The sequence below is a fragment of the Phyllobates terribilis genome, unplaced genomic scaffold (assembly GCF_046119375.1).
Source record: "Phyllobates terribilis strain yellow unplaced genomic scaffold, ASM4611937v1 Scaffold_2__4_contigs__length_985480577, whole genome shotgun sequence".
Lineage (NCBI taxonomy): Eukaryota > Metazoa > Chordata > Amphibia > Anura > Dendrobatidae > Phyllobates > Phyllobates terribilis.
This window is the reverse complement of record NW_027362762.1, coordinates 266,078,631-266,106,043: the sequence shown is the minus strand read 5'-3', so window position 1 is coordinate 266,106,043 and position 27,413 is coordinate 266,078,631. Positions and strand designations below refer to the sequence as shown.

Genomic DNA, 27,413 nt, shown 5'->3' with positions numbered 1-27,413 from the left:
TAAGGATACCCCACGAGGTGAGATTTTGCATGGTGCCCCAGATCAATGTCGATTGACAGTCATTTTGTATTTCTTCCATTTTCTTACTATTGCACCAACAGTTGTCTCCTTCTCACCCAGCGTCTTACTTATGGTTTTGTAGCCTATCCAGCTTTGTGCTGGTCTATGATCTTGTCTCTGACATCCTTAAAAGCTCTTTGGTCTTGCCCATGTTGTAGATGTTAGAGTTTGACTAATTAATTGAGTCTGTGGACAGGGGTCTTTTATACAGGTGACTATGTAAGACAGCTGTCTTTAATGCAGGTAAGGAGTTGATTAGGAGCGCCTAACTGGTCTGCAGGAGCCAGAATTCTTAATGGTTTGTAGGGGATCAAATACTTATTTCTCACCGCAAAATGCAAATAAATGTACTGTGTCTAATTGATAGAATATCTCCCCAAAAATTAAGAAAATCACATTATATCTCTCAATGTTAAAATTAACCTACCCTTAAAATTATTGAATGTTAATGTCATTGTCAATGGGCAAACTTACAAAAACAGCAAGGGATCAAATAATTATTTCCTTCACTGTATATCTACAGTATATACAGTACAGACCCAAAGTTTGGACACACCTTCTCATTTAAAGGTTTTTCTGTATTTTCATGACTTTGAAAATTGTACATTCACACTGAAGGCATCAAAACTATGAATTAACACATGTGGAATTATATACTTAACAAAAAAGTGTGAAACAACTGAAAATATGTCTTATATTCTAGGTTCTTCAAAGTAGCCACCTTTTGCTTTGATGACTGCTTTGATGACTGCTTTGCTTCACACTTTTTTGTTAAGTATATAATTCCACATGTGTTAATTCATAGTTTTGATGCCTTCAGTGTGAATGTACAATTTTCATAGTCATGAAAATACAGAAAAATCTTTAAATGAGGTGTGTCCAAACTTTGGGTCTGTACTGTATATATATATATATATATACACAGTTGAAACCAGAAGTTTACATGCAATATATAAAAAGACACACATGCATGTTTTTCTCAATATCTGACATCAAATCAGAATAAACCTTTCCCGCTTTAAGTCAATTAGGATTAGCATAATTTTTTAACATTTGCCAAATGCCAGAATAATGAGAGAGAATGTTTTAAGACATTTTTGTTACTTACTGCAAAGTCAAAAGTTTACATACATTTCATTAGTATTTGGTACTATTGACCTTAAACTGAATGACTTGGGTCAAAAGTTTGGGATATCCTTCCACAAGCTTCTCACAATAGTTGGTCGGAATTTTGGCACATTCCTCTTGACAAAACTGGTGTAACTGATCCAAGTTTGTAGGTCGCCTTGCTCGCACCTGCCTTTTCAGCCTTGCCCATAAATTTTCAATATGATGGATATCAGGGCTTTCTGATGGCCACTCCAAAACATTGACTTTGTTATCCTTAAGCCACTTTACCATTTTGGCAGTATGCTTTGGGTCATTGTCCATTTGGAAGACCCATTTCCGCTGAAGATTTAACTTCCTGGCTGATGTCTTGAGATGTTGCTTCAGTATTGCCACATAATCTTCTTTTCTCATGATGCCATCTATTTTGTCAAGTGCACCAGTTCCTCCTGCGGCAAAACAACCCCACAACATGATGCTGCCACCCCCGTGTTTCACAGTTGGCATGATGTTCCTAGGTTTCCAAGCTTCTCCCTTTTTTCTCCAAACGTAACGATGGTTATTATGCCCAAAAAGTTCAATTGTAGTTTCATCAGACCACTGGACATATCTCCAAAAATTAAAGGGGTTTTCCCATGATCAAAAGTTCATCTTAAAAATTGGTTGTGTTGGCCATGTATGGAACATACCACAGCTCCTGGGCAGGGAAGGAAGCAAAAGACAATACAGACACTACATCAGGGGATCACAGAGGATTCATTTTGTGAGGTGAAACATTTCACTGCCTGTTTTTAAACAATATTTTACCTCACAAAATGAATCCTCTGTGATCCTCTGCTGTAATGTCTGTATTGTCTTTTGCTTCCTACCCTACCCAGGAGCTGTGGTATGTTCCGTACACCGTCAGACACAGCCAATTTTTAATATGAACTTTTGCTCGTGGGAAAACCCCTTTAAGGTCTTTATTGCTGTCTGCATTTGCAAACATTAATCTGGATTTTTTAGTTTTTTTTTTTGAGTAATGGCTTCTTCCTGGTAGACTGGCCTTTCAGCCCATGTTGATACAGTACTTGTTTCACTGTGGATATTGACACAATCTCACCAGCTTCTGCCATTATCTTCACAAGATCTTTTGCTGTTGTCCTTGGGTTGATATGCACAAGTCGGACCAAAGCACGTTCATCTCTGGGACATAGAACCCGTCTCCTTCCTGAGTGGTATGATGGCTGGACGTTCACATCTTGTTTGTACTTGCGTATAATTGTTTGTACAGATGAACGAGGCACCTTCAGGTACTGTATCTTGAAATTGTACCCAAGCATGAGCCAGACTTGTGCATGTCCACAATTCTCTTCCTGATATCTTGGCTGATTTCCTCAGACTTTCCCATGATACTACACAAAGAAGCAGTGTGTTTCAGGTGTGCATTAAATTACTACCACGGTCCGTCGGGTGTGGGGAGGACACATCTGGTCTCTAGCGCACCAGGATCCACCTCACCACAAGGTATTCCCATTCCCTCCTTCACAGGCATTACACACACATCCCCTTTCCTTTATTAGGATTCCACTCAGCAGCTTGTTTTTTGCCATCCTAAATCCCTCAGTCTTCCTGGTTAATTTCAATGATACATACAGTGGATATACTCTCCATGTCGCACTAGCGCAATACTAGGGTGTAGTAGTCCTCTGTTTCACATGCCTTGTAGCTGTTAGGGTTCAGTACTATACCTTGTTTAGGTGTATAATCCTGTGGGTGCCATTATTGACATCTTGTATATTCTGTAGACCGCATTGTGTCTTCCATCCCCCCTAGTTTTGGATATTCATTTCCTTGTCTATTTTAATGTACTTTTTATCCCTTACTTGAATAAAATTATTTAATTTTTATTTATTGTGTTAGAATCTCTTCTTGTCTGGCGGTCACATGCCGCTCTAGATTTTTTTGTGGTATTATAGTTTTGAAGTTGTCTGACCTCATGTTTCTGGACTTAGTTTTGATTTAAATGTGCATTAAAATACGTCCACGGGTGTGTCTCTAATTAACTCAGATGTTGCCAAGAAATCTATCAGAAGCTTCCAAAAACATGACGTCATCATATGATCAGTCCAGAATTATTTAAAGGCATAGTAATCTTAGTGTATGTAAACTACAGTAAGTAATAAAAATGCCTTAAACATTCTCTGTCTTTCATTATTCTGGCAATTGGCAAATATTAAAATTTATGGTAATCCTAATTGACCTAAAACGGGAAAGGTTTATTCTGATTTCATGTCAGATATTGAGAAAAACATGCATATGTGTCTTTTTGTATAGTTTATGTAAACTTCTGTTTCAACTATATATATATGTGTATATACGAGGGTCAGTCAGTAAGTAATGCCTCCTATTTTTTTTCTCCATACATAAGGTAGTTATGTTAAATATTTGAATTTGGCACAATTCCTCAAACCTTCTTCTCCAATCCACAGCAATTGCAACTTCCTGCACCAACAGGTGGCAGGACTGTATCCGTTTGCAAAACGGCTGACATCGATGTTCGTATTAGACAACGTTCTGTGATTGAATTCTTGCATGCAGAAGGTGAAACACCCATTCAAATTCATGAGAGACTGATAAATGTGTACGGTGATGCAACAGTGGATGTCAGTACTGTTAGACGATGGGTTCGTTGCTGTAACACAGCTGAAGGGCCATCACCGTTGGCTGACAAAATGCGGAGTGGCAGGCCAGTAACCGCAGTGACTCCAAGCAACATTCAGCGAGTTGATGATATCATTCGTGGTGACCGCCGGGTGACTGCAGATGAATTGTGTGGCATTATCTGCCTCAGTAAAGACAGTGTGATGAAAATTATTGGACAACTGGGACACAGAAAAGTTTGTGCACGGTGGATCCCAAGAATGCTTTTTACCATGCTGGAATACATGCCCTTGTTAAACGGTGGACCAAGACTGTGGAAATGGATGGAGATTATATTGAAAAGTGACAAATTAATCGTTAATGTTGTGGTTTTCAACCTATGTAATTGCATTTGAATTTCTTACCAATTAAAATGAGAAAAAATAGGAGGCATTACTTATTGACTGACTCTCGTGTATATATACATATATATATATACACGAGAGTCAGTCAATAAGTAATGCCTCCTATGTTAAGTATATAATTCCACATGTGGTAATTCATAGTTTTGATGCCTTCAGTGTGAATGTACAATTTTCATAGTCAAGAAAATACAGAAAAAACTTTAAATGAGAAGGTGTGTCCAAACTTTTGGTCTGTACTGTACTGTATGTATATATATATATATATATATATATATATATATATATATACATATATACACACAGTGTATATATACACATATATACACAGTGTATATATACACATATATACACAGTGTATATATACATATATATATATATATATACACACATGTATATATATATATATATATACATACATATATATATATATATATATATACACACATATATACACACATATATACACACAGTACAGTACAGACCAAAAGTTTGGACACACTTTCTCATTTAAATTTTTTTCTGTATTTTCTTGACTATGAAAATTGTACATTCACACTGAAGGCATCAAAACTATGAATTACCACATGTGGAATTATATACTTAACAAAAAAGTGTGAAACAACTGAAAATATGTCTTATATACTAGGTTCTTCAAAGTAGCCACCTTTTGCTTTGATGACTGCTTTGCACACTCTTGGCATTCTCTTGATGAGCTTCAAAAGGTAGTCACCGGAAATGGTCTTCCAACAATCTTGAAGGAGTTCCCAGAGATGCTTAGCACTTGTTGGCCCTTTTGCCTTCACTCTGGGATCCAGCTCACCCCAAACCATCTTGATTGGGTTCCGGTCTGGTGACTGTGGAGGCCAGGTTGTCTGGTGACTGTGGAGGCCAGGTCATCTGGCGTAGCACCCCATCACTCTCCCTCTTGGTCAAATAGCCCTTACACAGCCTGGAGGTGTGTTTGGGGTTATTGTCCTGTTGAAAAATTAATGATGGTCCTACTAAATGCAAACCGGGTGGAATAGCATGCCGCTGCAAGATGCTGTGGTAGCCATGCTGGTTCAGTATGCCTTCAATTTTGAATAAATCCCCAAAAGTGTCACCAGCAAAGCCCCCCCACACCATCACACCTCCTCCTCCATGCTTCACGGTGGGAACCAGGCATGTAGTCACCTTTTCTGCGTCGCACAAAGACATGGTGGTTGGAACCAAAGATCTCAAACTTGGACTCATCAGACCAAAGCACAGATTTCCACTGGTCTAATGTGTTCTTTAGCCCAAACAAGTCTCTTCTGCTTGTTGCCTGTCCTTAGCAGTGGTTTCCTAGCAGCTATTTTACCATGAAGGCCTGCTGCACAAAGTCTCCTCTTAACAGTTGTTGAAGAGATGTGTCTGCTGCTAGAACTCTGTGTGGCATTGACCTGGTCTCTAATCTGAGCTGCTGTTAACCTGCGATTTCTGAGGCTGCTGACTCGGATAAACTTATCCTCAGAAGCAGTGGTGACTCTTGGTCTTCCTTTCCTGGGGCGCTTGATGGTTTTTGCAACTGCACTTGGGGACACTTTCAAAGTTTTCTCAATTTTTCGGACTGACTGACCTTCATTTCTTAAAGTAATGATGGGCACTCGTTTTTCTTTACTTAGCTGTTTTTTTCTTGCCATAATACAAATTCTAACAGTCTATTCAGTAGGACTATCAGCTGTGTATCCACCAGACTTTTGCACAACACAACTGATGATCCCAACCTCATTTATAAGGCAAGAAATCCCACTTATTAAACCTGACAGGGCACACCTGTGAAGTGAAAATCATTTCCGGTGACTACCTCTTGAAGCTCATCAAGAGAATGCCAAGAGTGTGCAAAGCAATCATCAAAGCAAAAGGTGGCTACTTTGAAGAACCTAGAATATAAGACATATTTTCAGTTGTTTCACACTTTTTTGTTAAGTATATAATTCCACATGTGCTAATTCATAGTTTTGATGCCTTCAGTGCGGATGTACAACTTTCATAGTCATGAAAATACAGAAAAATCTTTAAATGAGAAGGTGTGTCCAAACTTTTGGTCTGTACTGTATATATGTATGGAATATCTTGAAAGCTACTTGTAATAGAATTAGCAACCATGCTAAATCTTCTTAGAGAAAACCTGTCAGCAGGTCTTTGTTATGTAATATGAGAGTAGCATGATATTGTGTCTGAGACCCTGATTTCAGCGATGTGTCACTTACTAGGCTGTGTGCTGTTTAAATAAATCAGTGTTTTATCAGCAGGAGATTATCACTACAGTACTAGATGTCACGTGCCATGTAGTCCTCCTGTTCTGTGTAACCCCGTCCCCATCACTGATTAGCAGCTTTTTGTCAATATACAGTGTACACAGAATGCTGTCAATCAGTGGTGTGGGCGGGATAACAAAACCCTGCTGACAGATTCCCTTTATAAATGTATATACAGCTAGTAAATTTAAGCAGGTACTAGGGCCCACTGTGCCCCTGGGTAAAGATGCCCTTCAATCTACTTGTCAGCCCAGGGCAATTTGTTTGCATTGAACATAATTTTATTTGTCCAATCGGGCCATGGTCATATGCATAAACACTAATACCAGTAGAGAAAGATTAATGCAAGAATGGCCAGGTATTTTTTGTCTTTTGTCTACTGTTTAATACTGTAGTTGTGTTGGTGTCCTGGATAAGCTGTAACTGAAAAGATTTACATCTACTTTTTAATGATTGACATTTAAAAAGAGTTAAACTTGTTTTTTTTTCTTACTGTCTAGTTTCAGTTGTTGTAGTGGTGGTAGTAGTGGTGCTGTTCCTGTTTGTTGGAGTCCAAGATTTCCTATATGTGAATATAACAAATAATAATATAAATGAATTGTATTTCATTAATAATGCAAATTGAATAGCATTCTTTAAATGCATGTTTATAGGTAAAAATGATTAGAAAGTGCATATTTATAATGATCTTAGTAATATATAAATAAAAGTTGCTCTCTACATATATATTTTAAATGCACACAACGTCGTTCCGATGGATTATTAGACTTTTTTATACACTGCTCAAAAAAATAAAGGGAACACTTAAACAACAGAATATAACTCCAAGGAAATCAAACTTCTGTGAAATCAAACTGTCCACTTAGGAAGCAACACTGATTGACAATCAATTTCACATGCTGTTGTGCAAATGGAATAGACAATAGATGAAAATTATTGACAATTATCAAGACGCCCTCAATAAAGGAGTGGTTCTGCAGGTGGGGACCACAGACCACATCTCAGTACCAATGCTTTCTGGCTGATGTTTTGGTCACTTTTGGATGTTGGTTGTGCTTTCACACTCGTGGTAGCATGAGACAGACTCTACAACCCACAGAAGTTGCTCAGGTAGTGCAGCTCATCCAGGATGGCAAATCAATGCGAGCTGTGGCAAGAAGGTTTGCTGTGTCTGTCAGCGTAGTGTCCAGAGGCTGGAGGCGCTACCAGGAGACAGGCCAGTACACCAGGAGATGTGAAGGGGGCGGTAGGAGGGCAACAACCCAGCAGCAGAACCTCTACTTCCGCCTTTGTGCAAGGAGGGACAGGAGGAGCACTGCCAGAGCCCTGCAAAATGACCTCCAGCAGGCCACAAATGTGCATGTGTCTGCACAAACGGTTAGAAACCGACTCCATGAGGGTGGTATGAGGGCCCGACGTCCACAGATGGGGGTTGTGCTCACAGCCCAACACCGTGCAGGATGCTTGGCATTTTCCACAGAACACCAGGATTGGCAAAGTTGCCACTGGCGCCCTGTGCTCTTCAAAGATGAAAGCAGGTTCACACTGATCACATGTGACAGACGTGACAGAGTCTGGAGACGCCGTGGAGAGCGATCTGCTGCCTGCCTTTAGTCCAGGTCAGGGAGGAGATCCCACAGGAGACCATCCGCAACCTCATCAGGAGCATGCCCAGGCATTGTAGGGAGGTCATACAGGCACGTGGAGGCCACACACAATACTGAGCCTCATATTGACTTGTTTTAAGGACATTACATCAAAGTTGGATCAGCCTGTAGCGTGTTTTTCCACTTTAATTTTGAGGGTGACTCCAAATCCAGGCCTCCATTGGTTAATAAATTTGATTTCCATTGATGATTTTTGTGTGATTTTGTTGTCAGCACATTCAACTTTGTACAGAACAAAGTATTCAATGAGAATATTTCATTCATTCAGATCTAGGATGTGTTATTTGAGTGTTCCCTTTATTTTTTTGAGCAGTCTATATTTTTTCATTTAGTTATATTTAAAAAAAATATATACGTACAGTAAAAAAGTTCCCACTTGGTTTACATTACTCTTTGCACTGGGATGCAGATAGTATTTTCATTGGCATTGTCGCCTTTTACATTTATTTTACTAAACTCAGTAACAGTGCAGACTGGAAAGAACACAGAATTCATTCACGATTCTTCAGTAACTAAGGAGTACAATGTTCAGAAGGAAGCCAAAATAAGCAACGCCTGTCCAGCATAAACAGTGATTCATACAATTGTTCATTATAATAGAAAAATCCACAGAAGATTCCCACAGATACAGGTTTATTAAAAAACAATCAGCCAATTATAATTTATTAAACTTGTGTAAGCTGTTGGGTAATGTATTGAACTTGGGTACATCATAGTTACACCAAAAGAGTATGTTAGAGCCTAAGTGCATCACAGTCAAGCTATAAAAAAGAAAATGATACAAAAATATATATTAAAAATATTTTAGAATAAATGTATAATATTTTGCTTTAGATAGAGCAATTTTCGTTTTTACACTATACATAGATTTTTAGCAGTTTGTCTTCATCTGGTTTCATAAGAGAACATATAGCTGTTTCAGGAACATTACTTGCACCAATGCTTAGAAAATCAAGCTACTCAACACCTTCTTCCTTCCACAGCACACCCCTCCCCCCACAAAAAAGGGTTACTTGCTTAACATTCATATTTTAGCAACATATTTTTAGGTTAAAATAATTCTGTGTTAATTAAATTCCCAATTTATCTTTGTAATGACCAGACCTTTGTTTTTCTAATACATAGAGCTCCAAATCCCAGCATATATTTATGCCTTAATATCTACCTGCAGCCACCAATAAAGAGTATAAGAGAGCTTACATTTAAATTCTACATAAAAGCATTAAGCAGTGAGCTCCCCCTAGTGGTGGCTGTAGATAGTCAAGTATTGTTCTTACTCATGCAGGGAATTTAGAGCTCTCTATCAGTAAAATAGTTATACAACCCCTGGCAAAAATTATGGAATCACTGGGCTCGGAGGATGTGCATTCAGTTGTTTAATGTTGTTGAAAAAAAGCACATCACAGACTTGGCACAAAACTAAAGTCATTTTCAAATGGCAACTTTATGGCTTTAAGAAACACTAAAAGAAATCAAGATTAAAAATGTGGTACTCAGTAAGGGTAATTTTTTTCACACCAAGCAGAGGGAAAAAACGTGGCCATTTTAGGAACATACCCAGGCTTTTGGGAAATATTTTGAGGTAATTTATTTGTGTAGAGGACACTTAGCTCAGATATATTGAAAAACAAACAGCTAGAGTTCTGGATTGACATGGTGTTGCTTTATAAATACAGTGGATATAAAAAGTCTACACATTCTTGTTAAAAATGCAGATTTTGATTATTTAAAAAAATCGTACCGAGAAGAATATTTTCAGAACTTTTTCCATCTTTAATGTCTTTAATGTCATCCATATGCTGTACAAATACTTTGAGAATCAAACTGAAATCATTTTGATGGATAAAATAAAGATAATAAAACTAAAATAACCATCATTTAAATGTTTCCGATTAACCCCATATAACGTTTAACTTTTCTTATAAGATTTTCTTGACATTTTCTAAGTTGCATTTTACAGCAAAAGCCATGGTCCATAAACAGCTTACAACACAGCAAAGGGATCTCATTGGTGAAAAATATCATTCAGGAGAAGAGTACAGAAAAATGTCCAAGGCATTAGATAAACCATGGAACACTGTAAAGACTATCATCAACAAGTGGCTTAAATTTAGTACAACAGTGACATTACCTAGATCTCAGAATCCCTCAAAATTGATGAAAAAATAAGAAAATTGGTCTAGGAAGCTCCAGGAGGCCTGCAGCAAAAATAAATGAGCATGGCATGTAGTGACAAATCACACTTCTCTATCTGGCAGTCTGAAGGACTGGGTTTAGTAATGCCAAGAGAACATTACCTGCCTGACTGCATTGTGCTAACTACAAAGTAATGCTATGGGGTTGTTTTTTAGGTGCTGGCCTAATGCCCTTAGTTCCAGTGAATGCAAATCTTAATGCTTCAGCATACCAAAACATTTTGGGTAATTGTGTGATTCCTACTTCATGGAAAGAATTTGGGGAGGCCTTTTTCTGTTCCATAATGACAGTGCCCCAGTAAAAAAAATCGAGGACCATAAAGGCATGATTGGGTAAGTTTGGTGTGGAGCAATATGACTGGCCTCACCACCATGACCTGACCTCAACCCCATTCAACACCTTTGGGATGAACTACAAGGGAGATTGACATAATAATGTCAATGACATTATGAAGTTGCACAAGGTGTAAGCGTAATTAGAGCGGAAGGAGGAGTAAGGGGCAGATTCGCAGTGAGAAATGGTCCATTTTCATTTTTCAAGTGGGCCTTTCTCTATGTAAAATTCATTTCTCCAATTGTATTTTACAGAGCAACAACTTGCCAAAATGGCGAAATAGGCCAAATCTTGTAACGTTTGAGCACAATATACCATTTAAATGATATATAGAATCAGCTGTTCTCACAGTTGATAACTCTCAGAGAAAAGAATCTCACCAGATTTTGCTGTATCTGCATTTTGCTCGTTCCTTGGGTGATTGCCAGCCTATTTAGATGGGCCAGTAGTGAGGAACGAACATTTTTATGAACACTCATTCGCCGAGCTTTGGCTCTTCTAAATTGGCCATAAAATGTTCAGTTATCAACAGTACGGAGGAAGGTAAGGTATGATCTGTTGTCATGGATTCTGTACCTTTTGGATTCCTCTGTAGTCGTTGAAGTTGTCGTCTTGTTACTCGGAGCCCAGGATTGTCTACTGAATGTAAAGATTAATTCATTGCGTCAGACTAAAATCCCAACAAAAACATGAGCAATGTACATGACAATCCGTACCTATAATTGAGAAACATTCATACCTTTTGTTGGTGGCTTCTGGTCCACTAAATGGAAACAAAAAGCATACTTTCAGGAGTGGCATTAAAGAAAAAACAGACAGAAATTTCTGTAAGGCACGTAGGAAAATTACTGTGTATAAATGTCGTTATTTCCTCTAGTTTTTTTCTTCCATATTTACAGGATTATTATAAAGAAACATTAATTACATCTCGTGCTGGAAGTTGTCTTAGTCATAACACGTCCTATTCGAGTCATGAAAATGACGGCTGGTGCCCAGTAGGTGGCACGATTAACTCTGTCAATGATCAGATTCACTGAATAACGTCAGCAGCTCACTCACGTAAGAGGATTGTCCCTGTTGTCGTCTCTACTGTTTTATCTTTTAGCAATTTACACCATTAAACATCTTTTAGAAATAATAAATATGAAACTCTTAGTTACGATATTAATAACTTGTGCATTTATTATTAGTTGTTTTATCTGAAAAGTATCTTCTATTTAAAGAGTATCCAGTAAAGAATGTTGTTAATATGATTGGTTAATTAATTAACTATAATTTTTTAAACAATTTTACAGGTAAAATATGTGTTAAAGGACAGTAGGTAATTAATATATTTAGTGTATTAAATCAGAGATGCAAAGAATATGTTATTAAAAATTAGGGGCATGGACAATAACCATATGAAACCGGCTCAATATCACAGATACAAATCTGTTCCTCATTATTTCTTTCGCTTTTAACATCCTTTTTATTAATATTGGCTGCTCAGTCACCCTTTGTATAATCTATATTGGCAAAATAAATTAAATAAATATTTTATAATATTTCTACCTCAGACCATGTGATAACTCAATTAATATAACCTATATTTTGGTCTTACACTGTATAATGTAATTAAGTAATTGAGTTCATCATAAAATACCTTTTAATAACTAGAGAATACCATGTGTGCACTTCTTAAAGAGGGCCGGTCTCTCCTGTCATGTCTAATATAATAAATGCTTACATTTTTTAAAATATAATTATTAGGGATCATCTTTTCCTAAATCCTAGATCTCTGTGCTGTGCTGTTCCTCTGTTATTCCTCTGAGAAAGTGGGGCATTACCGGTTGGAGGTGTCTTTATACACCGACAATGTCACAATGTGGCAATTTATTTATAAATTTCCAGTAGGAATAAAAGATATTATTCCCACTACCATCTCCAAGACTTTTCCCAAGCATCCCCCATCCTCTGGAACTCACTTCCTCAGCATATCAGCTTGTCCTTCAGATGTGACCTGAAAAAAACACTGCTCCAGGAAAGCCTACAACCTGTAATAACCCCGCTGCCAGTTCACTGCAACCTGCAATAACCCCGCGACCCGCTACTACAACCTGCAATAACACCGCTACCAGCTCACTACAACCTGCAATAACACCGCTACCAGCTCACTACAGCCTGCAATAACACTGCTACCAGCTCACTACAGCCTGCAATAACACCGCTACCAGCTCACTACAGCCTGCAATAACACTGCTACCAGCTCACTACAGCCTGCAATAACACCGCTACCAGCTCACTACAACCTGCAATAACACCGCTACCAGCTCACTACAACCTGCAATAACACCGCTACCAGCTCACTACAACCTGCAATAACACCGCTACCAGCTCACTACAACCTGCAATAACACCGCTACCAGCTCGCTACAACCTTCAAGAACACTGCTATCAGCTCACTACAGCCTGCAATAACACTGCTACCAGCTCACTACAACCTGCAATAACACCGCTACCAGCTCACTACAAACTGCAATAACACCGCTACCAGCTCACTACAACCTGCAATAACACCGCTACCAGCTCACTACAACCTGCAATAACACCGCTACCAGCTCGCTACAACCTTCAAGAACACTGCTATCAGCTCACTACAACCTGCAATAGCACCGCTACCAGCTCACTACAACCTGCAATAACCCCGCGACCAGCTACTACAACCTGCAATAACACTGCTACCAGCTCACTACAACCTGCAATAACACCGCTACCAGCTCACTACAACCTGCAATAACACCGCTACCAGCTCACTACAACCTGCAATAACACCACTACCAACTCACTACAACCTGCAATGACACCGCTACCAGCTCACTACAGGCAGCAATAACACCGCTACCAGCTCACTACAACCTGCAATAACACCGCTACCAGCTCGCTACAACCTTCAAGAACACTGCTATCAGCTCACTACAACCTGCAATAGCACCGCTACCAGCTCACTACAACCTGCAATAACACCACTACCAGCTCGCTACAACCTGCAAGAACACTGTTACCAGCTCACTACAACCTGCAATAACACCACTACCAGCTTACTACAACCTGCAATAACACTGCTACCAGCTCAATGCAACCTGCAAGAACACTGCTACCAGCTCAATACAACCTGCAAGAACACCACTACTAGCTCACTACAACCTGCAATAACCCCGCTGCCAGCTCACTACAACCTGCAATAACACCACTGTCACCTCACTACCACCGAAGCTGCTGCAACCACTTGACCTTCTCTCTACTTCCCCATTACCATGTAGATTGTGAGCCCGTGAGGGCAGGGTCATCTCTGTACCAGTTAGGTTCCTGTTAGTTTATTTAGTAGTATGTATGTAGTTGTATTTTATATATGTATTGTGTGTAAACCTTCATCACATGTACAGCAACATGGAATTCTTGGTGCTTTAGATGAAATTATGATAACATTACATAATGCAGAGTTGTAGGTAAAGATGCAGAATTGTTATTTCTTTGGGAATACAAGTATTTACTAAAATAGACATGTTGAGAGAGTGGACAGGTCTTTTTCTAAAAGAAAAAGATTTACATCAAAACTGAAAACATACTTGAACTTATACATTGGAATAAAGGTATCACTGAAGCTTATGCTTAGCATGCAAATCACAGGTACAGCTGCAGCATACAAGTATTTATTTATTATACTTAATTATATAGCACCATCATATTTCCCAGCATTTTACAGACATTCTGAGCCCCAATGGGGAAAGTGATGACAATCTAAATTTCCTATCAGTATGTCTTTGGAGTGTGGGAGGAAACCCACACAAACACTGGGAGAACATACAAACTTCTTAAAATGTTGTCCTTGGTGGGATTTGAACCCAGGACCCCAGCACTATAAAGTAACACTGCTAACCACTGAGCCACCATGATCAATATCATTGATCCATAAATGGTTGGAATAAAAACTGTTAAATAGAAATAGGAAGCTTAAAGCGAACCTGTCACCAGATTTGACCGATATGAGATACGGCCACCAGCTTTCAGCCCTCATATACAGCATTCTATAATGCTATATATAAGCCCCCAATCCAACCTGCAAGACAAGAAAAAGACATTTTATTATATTGACCAGGGGGCAGTACGGTCCGAGGGGTGTCGCTAGTCTTGGTCTGGAGCCTCCCTTCTTCTTGCGATGCTGTCCTCCTTTTTGCTTCGTGTGGATTACGCATCCCTACGTCATCCACACAGTCTCCCCGGCATTGCGCTCTTGCGTAGGCATACTTCTCTGCACTGACTAGGGCAGAGTAAAGTACTGCAGTGCACATGCACCAGGGCTCTTTGACCTTTCCCGGTGCCTGCGCACTGCAGTACTTTGCTCTGCCCTCGTCAGGGCAGAGAAGTGTGCCTGCACAGAAGCAGGGAGACTATGTGGATGACGTAGGGACATGTTATCCACACGAAGCAAGAAGGAGGACAACATCGCAAGAAGAAGAGATGTACCGGACCAAGACCAGCGACACCCCTCGGATCTGACTGCCCCCAAGGTAAGTATAATAAAAGGTCTTTTTTTTCCTCTTGCAGGTCGTATCGGGGGATTATATACAGCATTAAAGAATGCTGTATATGAGGGCTGAAAGGTAGTGACCGTATTTCATATCGGTCAAACCTGGTGACAGTTTCCCTTTAATCAAAATGTCAAAAGTTGCAATCAAAAACTTATGAGCACTGATGAGGTGAATTTTAAATTTTTAACCATTTATAAAGATGCAATTTATAAAGTTGACCAATTGTAACATGGTCATTATATTATAGAAATCTTGGCAGATCCTGTTGGTGTCCAACCACTCTCCCCCAATGGCAAAAAAAAAAAAAGTTGTTTTTTAACATACCTGAACTTTTGTTCTTGCAAGAGAGAAGGGTCTGGCAACAGAGAATTTCCCTCTCACCGGTAAGTAAAACAGGCTCTTGGCTGGTAGTCGGCATAAGTGTACAGTCAACTTCTGCAACTTATATTTTGTGTTGTAGTTCATCACTATTTTCAAAATATCTACTTACTGACAGTGAAAGACAAAATCGTATATTACCCTCAGAAGCTCAGGTGGCATCAACACCTATTCCTGCCCACAGAGCGGCAGGTTGGTATAATGTGTTAGTTCTCCACCTGGGGTCCAGGTCAGGAGAGTTTCTATTGCTGATGTGCTCCGCTGGCAGAGGATTGTCCTCACGGATACAATGTTAAAAACTAACATGTTTGGGTATTATCAGATTGAGACAGATTTTCAATCTATGATTGTAAACAATAATTTTTCTTTTCAATGACAGCAAGCTGAGACCATGGGAATGGGAAGGAATTAAAGTGCAAAGAACATTACAATAGCGCATATTTTGTGTTATAGAAGTTTGGGACTGATTTACAGGACAGCCCATTTAATGTACAGTAAAGGGTTCCTGTGGGAGCAATTAGTTTTTGCTATGATATTAAAATTGCTGTAAGTGATGCTGATAACAAGTTTCAAAGGCTGTGATCTAATTAAATTCTCAACCATGTTCCTAAAGATGGCATGGATGTGGCATCATCAGAAAAAAAACCACCAGGTATGGCAGCTTATATTCTGTAGCGAGACCTTTCACTAGGGCTGTAGTGCCCAAGGCCCTTTAATGTCTGTCATGTTCTTCCATCATTAATTTATGCTCAGTTGGCCATTTTCTTAGGCCACTGCAATACTTTACTCTAATTGTACTGAAACAGTTAAAAGTAGAAGAAGTGGTATGACATGCTATTACCCAGATAAGGGTGTAACGTTAATAAATGCGCATCTATTAGAGTGCGCTTAGTTCCATAGAACATATTTAACATGGAAATTGGTAGCCAGTATCATTACAGGCGTTTCTGTTTCATAAGTTGTTAGGAAACCTTTCATTAACATATAATTGATTCTGAAGTGCATACAGTCTGTTTCCAGCTACATAATATGTTTAATATTTTGTATTGAGCTCTGTATTTCTCTAAACATTTGCTTGGAGTTTGTATAGTCTCCTCTTGGGTTTTCTCTCTAAAGTCTGGTTTCCTAAGTATGCTAACAGAGAATTTAGATTGTGAGCCCTTGTAGGGACAGTGATGGATGACAATGCCTGTAAAGTGCTGCCGAATATAAAGCAAGAATATGTAAAATAAATAATTAAAAAATAAGCAAAATCAGTCCCTATATATCAACCATATATTTCAGTTCCACAGGGTCATCTAGTCCCACTTAACTTTTAAAGTTTTGCCAACTTTCATGAGACCAGTGATAAGCCACCAATTCAGTTTACTAATGGGTGGGTTTATGATGGGTGTGTTAGAATATCACTGGGAGGTAAACGTTAACAATAATTAGGATCAGTCAAACGGTCAATTCTTAAAGAAGCTACAAAAACAGCATAGCAGATATATAAAAAAAAAAGCCACCAAGCTAAATACAAAACACTGAATATAGCCACCAATAATATTGACAGGCACCGCGTGATTTCACATCCGTGAAGATTTTCTTGGACTTTAGTATATTACATGTCATGTTTTGTCAGTATTATTAGTTTGGCTATATACAGTAACTTGTAATGTGAGCTCCATAGAGGGGAGCTAATGAACATTGATTCAGAGGCAGAAGTACAGATGCCGATCAATGCTCTAGATGCAATACAACACTGACAAGCTGAAGAGCAATCTGTCAATGCAAGGCCAGCAAGCAGCCGCAGTCAGAGGCACATCTCTGTGCTCCTGCATTTTTAGGCACTACCTCATGGGTACTCTTTCCAGAGTGGCTGCTTTATTTCCTCCTTCATATGTGTTTCTTGATGGAATTCTGTGAGGAAATATGGAACCACAGGTTGTAAAAAAAGAAAAATTATTATAATCTGTGTTACGGTACTGGAGATTATGGCTATGTTCTGTAGAATTTGCTGCAATGAAATTGTAATGGTTAAGTTATAATGGATCTTTTTGTAAAACACTGTAGAACATTGACTCTCTTGCTTCTTGTGTCTTGACATACTATATCTAAAAATCTAATAAAATCAAAGCTTTATTATTTTAATGCCAATCGGGGTCAGGGTTGCCAGCTTGGATTTTTATGTTTTCTGGGCAGTTTATCAATTTTATGGACACATTGTAAAACCATAATAAGTCATAAATATTAGGGATAATTCTGTTTTGATGACATCAGATCCACTCACTGTGAAATGTAAAATGATGATAATTGAAGTCAAACTAATGTGTATAAGTTTCTTCAGCCTCAAAAAAAAAATCATGTACTCCTTAATTTTTTTTTACGGACATGGCCAAAGAGTGTCCTATTTTTACAGACCCTCCTGGAATTTCTGGACCCCTGATCGGGGCTCGTTTGAATCGCATCAAATAAATTCTATGTGAACAAAATTTCCCTGCCGAATTCCAGCAAATCTGACAAATTTGGATATCTTTAGATTTGTCTTGTCTCTACTGCTGGTATATTGTGAAAACTCAACTTTTGGGGAATGGGTTTATGCTCAGGGTATTTAACTGCAAAGCGGTATTTTATTTCATTTGTTTCTATATTCTTTCCCTTTACACTATGTTTCTTTGTGAGCCTACAACATCCAGATTTCAATGTCGAGCAAAATACATCAGTACTTTATGCACACTCCTCTTGTTATTAAAATGCCCCATTTCTTTTAATCAGTCCTAGATTGAAGATGCCAAATTTTACAATAATTATGATGATACAATAATCATTGCTAAAATGTGAGTATTGTCCTTACCCAGTATAATTACTTACAAGTTATTAAATAGAAGAATGGAGTGTTTAACTTTTAGTACTATAGCTTTATATTAACAATGTTACATGGTATTAATTGATATGAGTTATTAGTAAGAAAAAGATAAAACATGCAAAAAGCTTTGTACTGTATGGTTACATGTGACACATTTCTTATTTAAATGCATAAACAGACTTTTTTTATTTTATTTATCACCTAACATTACTTTGAATCAATACATCAAGCTAAGCTCCAAGAAAATAAAAATGGATATTTTAGAACTTAATATACCAAATCATTTCTTCATTTTTTGCAGCTAAGTCATTACTGAAATGATTCTGGAGTATATGAAAGTGGTTTTACATAAATAATGCACAGTTGATATTAATATATTCATAAACGCAATGTGTATAATATGTATCAATTTTGCTTAGTGGTCGAATCACTTAATTAATATTTGGGAAGACTGGTGCATGATCAAGACTATCAAAAACCTCCTGCTGCTTTCTCATGGTCAAAAAGTGGGAACTTACTTTTCTGCAAGTTATAGTTTGAGTAGTCTTTCTGAACTGGATAATATAACTATACAGACTTATTTTGTCTATAGGGAAAGCTGCAGGTGGCTATATTACAGAATCATTATTGTCTGCACACAAGACAAGGAAACACCTCAACCTCCGCCACCCTGGTGGTTCCCGTCAGTCCTGCAGTGATTGATGTTCTCATGTTCTTATCCTTCCTTAGTTACTTCATAAGCCATACATGCAGACATCTTAGCTGATTGACCTTAATGACTGTATAACATTCAGTAATTGACTTTTGCTGCAAAATTTCACATCATTAAAGGGGTATTCCTATCACTAAGATCCCATCCCAATATGTAGTAGGTGTAATAATAATAATAATATTCGCAAGTACCTCCAATTAGAAATGTAGTATAGTTCTTCTGATTCGCTATGTTTCATTCCTCATGTGCACGCATTGCAGGACCTTAGGTATCCATGGTTATGACCACTGATATAGTGACACTTAGTTAGCTAGTTGCTAGTGGTCATAAGCATGGATACCTAAGGTCCTGCAATGCCGGCACATGAGGAATGAGACATAGAAAATCAGAAGAACTATACTACATTTCTAAATGGAGGTTTTTGTTAATATTATTATTATTACATCTACTACATATTGGGATAGGATCTTGGAGATGGGAATACCCCTTTTAAAAAAGGAGCCACACAGGACCATCCTGGGCTGAAAATAAAGATCCTAGGAAACAGTCCACTCATTACAAAAGTGCAGTTATTGAGCTGGTAGGTAGGAATTTAATCATTACCTTTTATGATTAATAGAAAATTTTCACAATATACACATGACATAAAATGGCATGTGCAGAGATTTTTTTGTGATTGCTAATAAAATACAAAAAATAAATAAAACCTAAAACCAGATACCTGTCTAAAGCGTCATCTGATCTAAATCTGTTGTGAATAGGCTTCTTGTCTTCTTTATCCATGGCACTGTAACACAACACAGACCACAATTCATGTTACTAGAAAACATGCAAATGTCCCAGTTCTACAAAACATATTTCATAAACTCTCTGACCCAAATGAGACTTCTACCATGTTATAATTACACACATTGATATATTTCCAACAGGCATATGACTGGCTGACAGAGGACGTCCAGTATCCCTCTAGTATTGAAAAACGTAATTAACCCTTTTACAATGTAATTATTCACAAATATCATGCCTTCCCCCAAAATCAATCTGGAAATCAACAGCATATAATGTTATCTTATGTCTCCCATTTGTAAAGATAAAAAGGACACAGCAGTTCCCATTACGATCTAGGATAACGCAGCTACACACCAGATCACTCAACGACAATTCACAATAATTTAAAGGGAATGTGTGAGGGAGGGCTTAAAACACAGATTTCAACAATGTGTCATTTATCAAGCTGTGTGCTGTTGTTTACTTACAATGAAGGTTTTATCATTGCTGTGACTAGCTGATGCGCGGGCACTCAACCAACTCCACCCCCTCCTGCAATAAGCAGCTCGCTGTCTATAGATTATGTACATACAGAGCTTGGTGTGGGCAAGGGAAGCTTTATGAAGTCGGCTTCATGCTATATCTAAGAATTCTGACTATGTCCCAACTACTGCACCCAGTAAGCTAAGTGACACATAGTTGGATTCAGGGTTTCTTTGCCTATATTATGCTACTCTCAAATGAAGTAGCAAAAATCTGCTTTACATAGGGCTCTATCTGTGGGCAGCAGGAGGAGCTGAGCTGATTGACATATAGTTTTTTTGGGGAAAGATTCAGTATATCTTTTAATAATTTAATTAAAAATTATATTTTTAGGAGTCCACTGGGTGGTCCTAATTAGTGATTGACAACTATGCTTGTGCATGCCCTCATCATCTCCCGCCTCGACTACTGCAACATCCTCCTCTGTGGCCTACCTGCTAACACTCTCGCACCCCTCCAATCCATCCTTAACTCTGCTGCACGACTGGTCCATCTCTCGTCTCGCTACTCCTCTGCTACTCCCCTTTGCAAATCCCTTCACTGGCTCACAATTGCCTAGCGTATCCAGTTCAAACTACTAACACTGACCTACAAAGCCATCCATAACCCCTCTCCTCCGTACATCTCTGAACTAATCTCCCAATATCTTCCCTCACGTAATCTCCAATCCTCCCAAGACCTCCTTCTCTCCTCCACACTTATTGGTTTCTCACTCAATCGTCTCCAAGATTTCTCCCAAATATCCCCCATCCTATGGAACTCTGTGCCTCAACACGTCCGATTATCCACCACACCTGGATCCTTCAGACGGAACCTGAAAACCCATCTCTTCAAACAAGCTTACAGCCTGCCATGGCCTTGCTTGCTGCCACCTCAACCAACAACACCGGAGCTACTGCAACCCCTCAACCTACTGTCTCCGCCCCATCCTGTAGAATGTAAGCTCACAAGGGCAGGGTCCTCTTCCCTCTGTACCATTCTATCATTGTTTATTCATTACTGTAAGTGATATCTGTATTATGTATGTAACCCCTCCTCATGTACAGCACCATGGAATCAATGGCGCTATATAAATAAATAATAATAACTATGTATGTACAGTCATACACAGTACAACTGACCACTTGAATCCTAAAAATAGAAGGAGCTTCTATGAGATTTAAATGAATAAATAAATTATATAGAATCTTGCATTACAGCCTTTATATAAATTTGTTCAGCTGCATCTGCTTTATAATATGTTTAATCCAATCTAGAAAATAACTCTCATATTATCAAAAACAATATCTCTTTATAAATTCAAAATATCAAAACAACACAATTATATAAAAACTTTTTCAATAAAAATTACAGGGAATGTCCATGATGTGAAAAGAGGCCCGGTGGCATAATGCAATACAGTTCCCATGTCTCGTATATGTCAGATCCTACAATATCTAAAAACATTGTGCCTCTAAGAGAACAGTTAATACCTAAACTCCGTGCATCTCATTGATCATCCGATTGAAACTAAAAGTCTCAAAGTGCATATATCTCCCATCATCATACAGTAATAACGATATCATATGTAAGAAGGTGCTAAGTGCAAATCAAGCCAACAAAAAAAGGAAGGAATAAAGCAGATACCATATACTGTAAGTTAAACAGAGGGATACTACTATGCAGATTATAAGCATCAAAGTTGGTCTCACAGGGACAAACTAATGTATAAAGCACTAGGATATCTTACCCAAGACTAAGGAGGTGTTTTATAGATATCGTGTGCAGAGTCACAGGAAGTAGTGTCAGTGCCCACCCTGAAATACATCACAGTAACAGTCTCTCTAGTGGAGGACCATGCAGAGTGCAAGCCTGATGAGCATTGTACAGGGTTACACATGCATCACCATCTCTTACCCAGTCCTAAAAGCAGGTGTGATGAGTGCACCAGTAGGGATAAATAATTCCATGCAGGGTATGCCACAGCTTACCTTTCACATTCCAAAACAACTATGACTACTAATGTACACAAAGTTTAGAATCCATCTTTCAACAGCTTTAAAGGGAATCCATCAGCAAGTTTTTGCTATGTAATCTGAAGACAGCAGTGTCACTTATTAAGTTATGTGCTGCTGTTTATTTATAATAAAGGTTTTATCACTAGGAGATTATCATTGCCAGGTCTGCTATGCATACAACTGCTAGTCAGACTCCGCCCCCTCTTGTGATAAGCAGCTTACTATCAATAGACTATGTAGATAGAGAGGCGGTGTGGGTGGAGTTAGCTTTCTCAGCTCTGTTGCTTTCTACATCTAAAACTGATTGTACCCAGTAAACTAAGTGATACATCATTGGATTCAGGGTCTCTTTGCCTACATCATGCTGCTCTTAGATGGGGTAGCAAAAACCTGCTGACAGATTCCCTTTAATTTCTATGCTTTGTAAAGTCAATAAAATGTTTGTAAAGTGTATCTAATCATAAGTGGAGACAATGGAAATTGATACAAGTTGGATCCTACAGAGTTTGCAAATGTGTTAAAAGAAAGAACCCTTTGTTCTATGGTTCCTACTTATATTAAGCAGTAATCTCATAACGTTTTCAAACAGTTTTCTCATAAAGTTGCAAAGCTTTCATATAATTTAATTATTACCTGTCCAAGTCCTCTTGTGATTTATATCGGTTCAGAACACTTTTCCCATAGTTTTCATCTCTACTGTAATAATTGGAAAGAGAAAATGAATGTAAACAGAGATAACACAGACACCAGTGCATACATTGATGGTGCCGTAGCTTCTATTACATCTTCTCTTCTTCCTCTTCTGGTCGGTTTTTGATCCAACTACTGTCCTTTAGCAGGGTCCTTTTCTTGTTAGTCTCCTGTATCACATTCTGTCTGTTCATTGATCCCAGTGTGTTACTTTTGGCATCTATTGGAGAGAACAGAAAAAAAATGAATTGCCTGTGACGACATTACACATATTCATGTAGTATCCATTCTTTTAATATCAAAAAATAATTTAAAAAAACAGTTTTTAAAGGGGTGTGCTCAACTTCTGTGTACAGGTCTCCCAGCTTTCTGGTTGCCGATGCACTCTTGTAGATTGACAGTTCAAACCATGATTGCACCGGTGACTGCACCGTCCCAGAAGGAATAAAGCTCATTTTATCCCGGGTGTCTGTCGCACTCTCGCTTCAGAGGCCAGGCACCTTCATAACCTATTAACCTGCAGAATAACTCCATATCTGCAGGTTCATAGTGACATGGTTCCCTTTAAGGGGTTGATCACATTTGCTAGTTTGCTTTTACACATTATGCCCATGTTTATTTAGATATTACCATTTCCAGATTTGTTAAAGCTGAAAGTAGACATGTTTCAAACCTGAAAAATATAAAACAAAAGAATGACATTAGACAATAGTATTCTGTGATAAATGTTATTGACCAGCATTATGTATGTGAATGTTGAAATTCTTTGCACGTTATTTGTATGTATTCCCAATTTAATGTTTCATTTAGACCTGTAGTATAAGGGTGAAGCAATGGGTCAAAAAGTCCTGCCTTATGAGGTAATACTGATTTACCCTACAGCATTTAGGTCAAACTCTGGTCCACGGGTCCGCAGAATGATCATATTTGGCCCACGACACTGGGACTATCACCACCCCTTCCCCCGGCATCGCACTTTCAACTGTGCCGGCATCTTAGATCAATGATTGAAGAGGGAAGCCGTAAGCTGACGCTCTCCCATCATTCTCCCTCCGCATTTGATGTCTCAACGCAGCTGGTGCAGTGATTTCACTATTTCGCACATCTGTGCAGAGCAGTGAAGCACTTCAGAGCGCGCGCTGCTGAGACCTGAGCAGTGTGGGAATGAGGAGAGGTGAGTATTTATTTTTGTTAATGTGGGGTCCATTAGACTGTGTGGGAGACTATATGGGGCTCTTTGTACTGTATAGAGAACTGTGTGGGGGACATTATTCTGTATGGAGGACTATGTGGAGCTCATTATACTGTGTGGAAGGCTGTGTGGGGCTATTATACTGTATAAAGGACTATGTGAGGCCCATTATTCTGTATGGAGGACTATGTGGAGCTCATTATACTGTGTGGAAGGCTGTGTGGGGCTATTATACTGTATAAAGGACTATGTGAGGCCCATTATTCTGTATGGAGGACTTTGTGGGGCCATTATACTGTATGGAGGACTATGTGGGGCCCATTATTCTGTGTGGATGAATATGTGGGGCCCATTATTCTGTATGGAGGACTATGTGGGGCCCATTATTCTGTATGGAGGACTATGTGGGGCTGATTATACTGTGTAGAGGGCTGTGTGGGGATTACAGTTGGTCATACTTTGCTGTGGAGGTTGAGGGGGGTATCATACTGTGTTTGGGGGGCTCCTTTATTAGCATCATACTTTATGGAGTCAATGAAAGGGCAATCTAGGGGCTTCAATGGGAGGAAAATTACTTTGTAAGGGCAACTTATGTATTAACATTTGACTACATTCTTCCCAAATATTTTCTTTTTTTTTTGTATTATTCTTTACTGCTTGTGGCCATGGGGATTTTTCTAGCAGTGTTGGCCGAACATGCGTAGTGCTTGCAAGCTCTCTTCTCTATTGAGCTTGTAAGCACAGCCCTGAGGTTGGCTGAATCACTATCAGCTTCAGCACCGCTGCACTTCCGATGCTATAAAGGCAAATATGCCCCATATTGCATCATTAGCAGCGCACAGTTTGGGCCAGCGATGCAACAATGGCATGAACAGTCATCACTCAGGAGGTTTTAAGTTTGTTTCCATATGAAAAGGTTCATCATTATATTTGTTTATTATGAAAAACTTCCTCAATTGTAGATATTTTTTAAATAAATATCAAGGTTGGCCTGCAACTTTGTCCAAGTTTTTAATTTTGGCCCTCTCTGTATTTGAGTTTGACATCCCTATAGGGCCTACAGTGGCCAATCCTTTATGGCTAAAATACCAAAATAGCCTTGCATAACATATTTGGAATATTATTTTACTACTAATTAATGACTGATACTAGTACAATATAGCTGCTTTATTCCAGAAACTTCTTAATAACTGAGAAAAATTAGTAATTTTTTTTCACTACTTTTAGAACTTGCTACATATTAAAGCACCACTCCGGTCTTTTTTTTTTTATTTCCCTGCCAGAGTGGTATCACTAATGCATATGCCCTGCCATCTTCTGTTTTCAGCGCCAATCCAGATGTCTTCTGCTGTTTGTGACCTGACAGATTGCTCCAGTGTTTGATGGGTGAGCCAGAGGTCACTTCTCAATGTAAGTCTATGAGAGCCAGATCGAGACCAGATTGAGGATCTCATAGACTTACATTGAGAGCTTGTCACCGTTAGCTCTGACTTCTGGTCAGACGGAGAAGAGCAGAAAACAGTGCCGGAAAGAGCAGAAGATGGCGGCTGGTAAGTATATTATTAGAGGTAGGGAACGTACATTAATGGCACCACTCCAGCACTGAAATAAAAGAAATGCTAGAGTGGTGCTTTAAGAGTGCCTATGCTAGCTCTGTATATGAGAAGAAGGCTTAAATGGTGTTCCTTTGTAGACAATGTGGTTTGAACTTTGGTTATAAGCATGATGATGGAAGAAATGAAGATGACTCAGACTCCACACCTCTATAAAATATGCAGATGTACTCAGTGAAACTGGCGGGTTTTGCAGTCACTCCTGCTTTGCATGTTGCCAAATATTTTGTTTGACTGATCCAGTCATATGAAACCAGGGAGTATGGGCAGTGTTCGCATATTTGTTCCTAGTGACATTTCTATATGCATAATCACTGCATAGAAAGGATAAGATTATGCCATACCTTTCACAGGGATCTTTTAGTTACTGACAGTAGTTAACCCCTTCACGACTTATGACTTAAATGTACGTCATATGCTGTGTCCCTGCCTTTTTTTTGCCTTTTTTTAATCAGCCATCATGTGGCCCTAATAGTCGTGGGTGGAGCAGAGCCCGGCCTGCGGCTGTTAACCTATTAAATGCTGCTGTCAACCTCTGACAACAGCATTTAACGCGAGCCGGCAGGGGGGGGTCACATCATTTCATGTGTGTCCGTGGCGTGATTGCGAGACACCGGCGGTTGCCATTAATGCCAGGAGTCTGCTGAAGACCTCTGTGCTTGTCATGATGATTCTCCTGTGAAAGCCAGCCTGTAGCTGGCGTTCATATGAGATCATGATTTTCACTATACATAGCACAAGCAATCAGATTATCGCAGCTTCAAGTCCCCTGTGGGGACTATTAAAGACAGTAAGAAGTAAAAAAAAGGTTTCTAAAAATATGAAAAAAAACACAAAAGTTCAAATCACCCACTTTTTGCCCCATTAAAAATAAAACAAATCACTGCATTTATAAACGTCAGCTATATCAAAATCTAAAATAAATTAATCCGATCGATAAACGGCGTAGCGAGAAAATAATCTAAATGCCAAAATTACTTTTTTTGGCCACCGCAACATTGCGATAAAATGCAATAAGATGCGATCAAAACATTGTATCTACACCCAAAATGGTATCAGTAAAAATGTCAGTTCAGGGCACAAAAATAAGCCATCACACAGCACTTTATCCCAAAAATTTAAAGCGTTGCGAGTCTCAGAAAATGGCAACACAAAGTTGTTGTTTTTTGTTTTTTTTTACAAAATTCCGAAGTCTTTTTTCCATTACTTAAATAAAAAAACTATACATGTTTGGTATCTTTGTAATCATACTGACCTGGAGAATCATATTGCTGGGTTTTACTCTATATAGAACATGGTACATGAAAAAAACAGCCCAAAGATTGTGCAATTGCACTTTTTTTGCAATTTCAGCACACTTGGCATTGTTTTCCTATTTTCCAGTGCATTACATGATAAAATGAATGATGTAATTCAAA

General features: G+C 38.7%; 1 protein-coding gene across 2 annotated transcripts in view; it reads right to left on the bottom strand.

Annotated features, from left to right (window-relative positions):
• The window catches only part of SCEL (sciellin), a 141,746-nt gene that overhangs the window by 74,152 nt on the left and 40,181 nt on the right, over window positions 1–27,413 (bottom strand). For both annotated transcript variants that reach the window (XM_073664079.1, XM_073664081.1), the window contains exons 2-9: window positions 23,821–23,863; window positions 23,284–23,410; window positions 23,134–23,196; window positions 19,914–19,979; window positions 17,469–17,534; window positions 11,429–11,452; window positions 11,266–11,328; window positions 6,987–7,055 (exon numbers count right to left, since the gene is read on the bottom strand). In XM_073664079.1, the coding sequence (XP_073520180.1) occupies window positions 6,987–7,055; window positions 11,266–11,328; window positions 11,429–11,452; window positions 17,469–17,534; window positions 19,914–19,979; window positions 23,134–23,196; window positions 23,284–23,410; window positions 23,821–23,854 (512 nt within the window). In that variant the 5' untranslated portion in view covers window positions 23,855–23,863. The remainder of the gene's footprint in view (window positions 1–6,986; window positions 7,056–11,265; window positions 11,329–11,428; window positions 11,453–17,468; window positions 17,535–19,913; window positions 19,980–23,133; window positions 23,197–23,283; window positions 23,411–23,820; window positions 23,864–27,413) is intronic.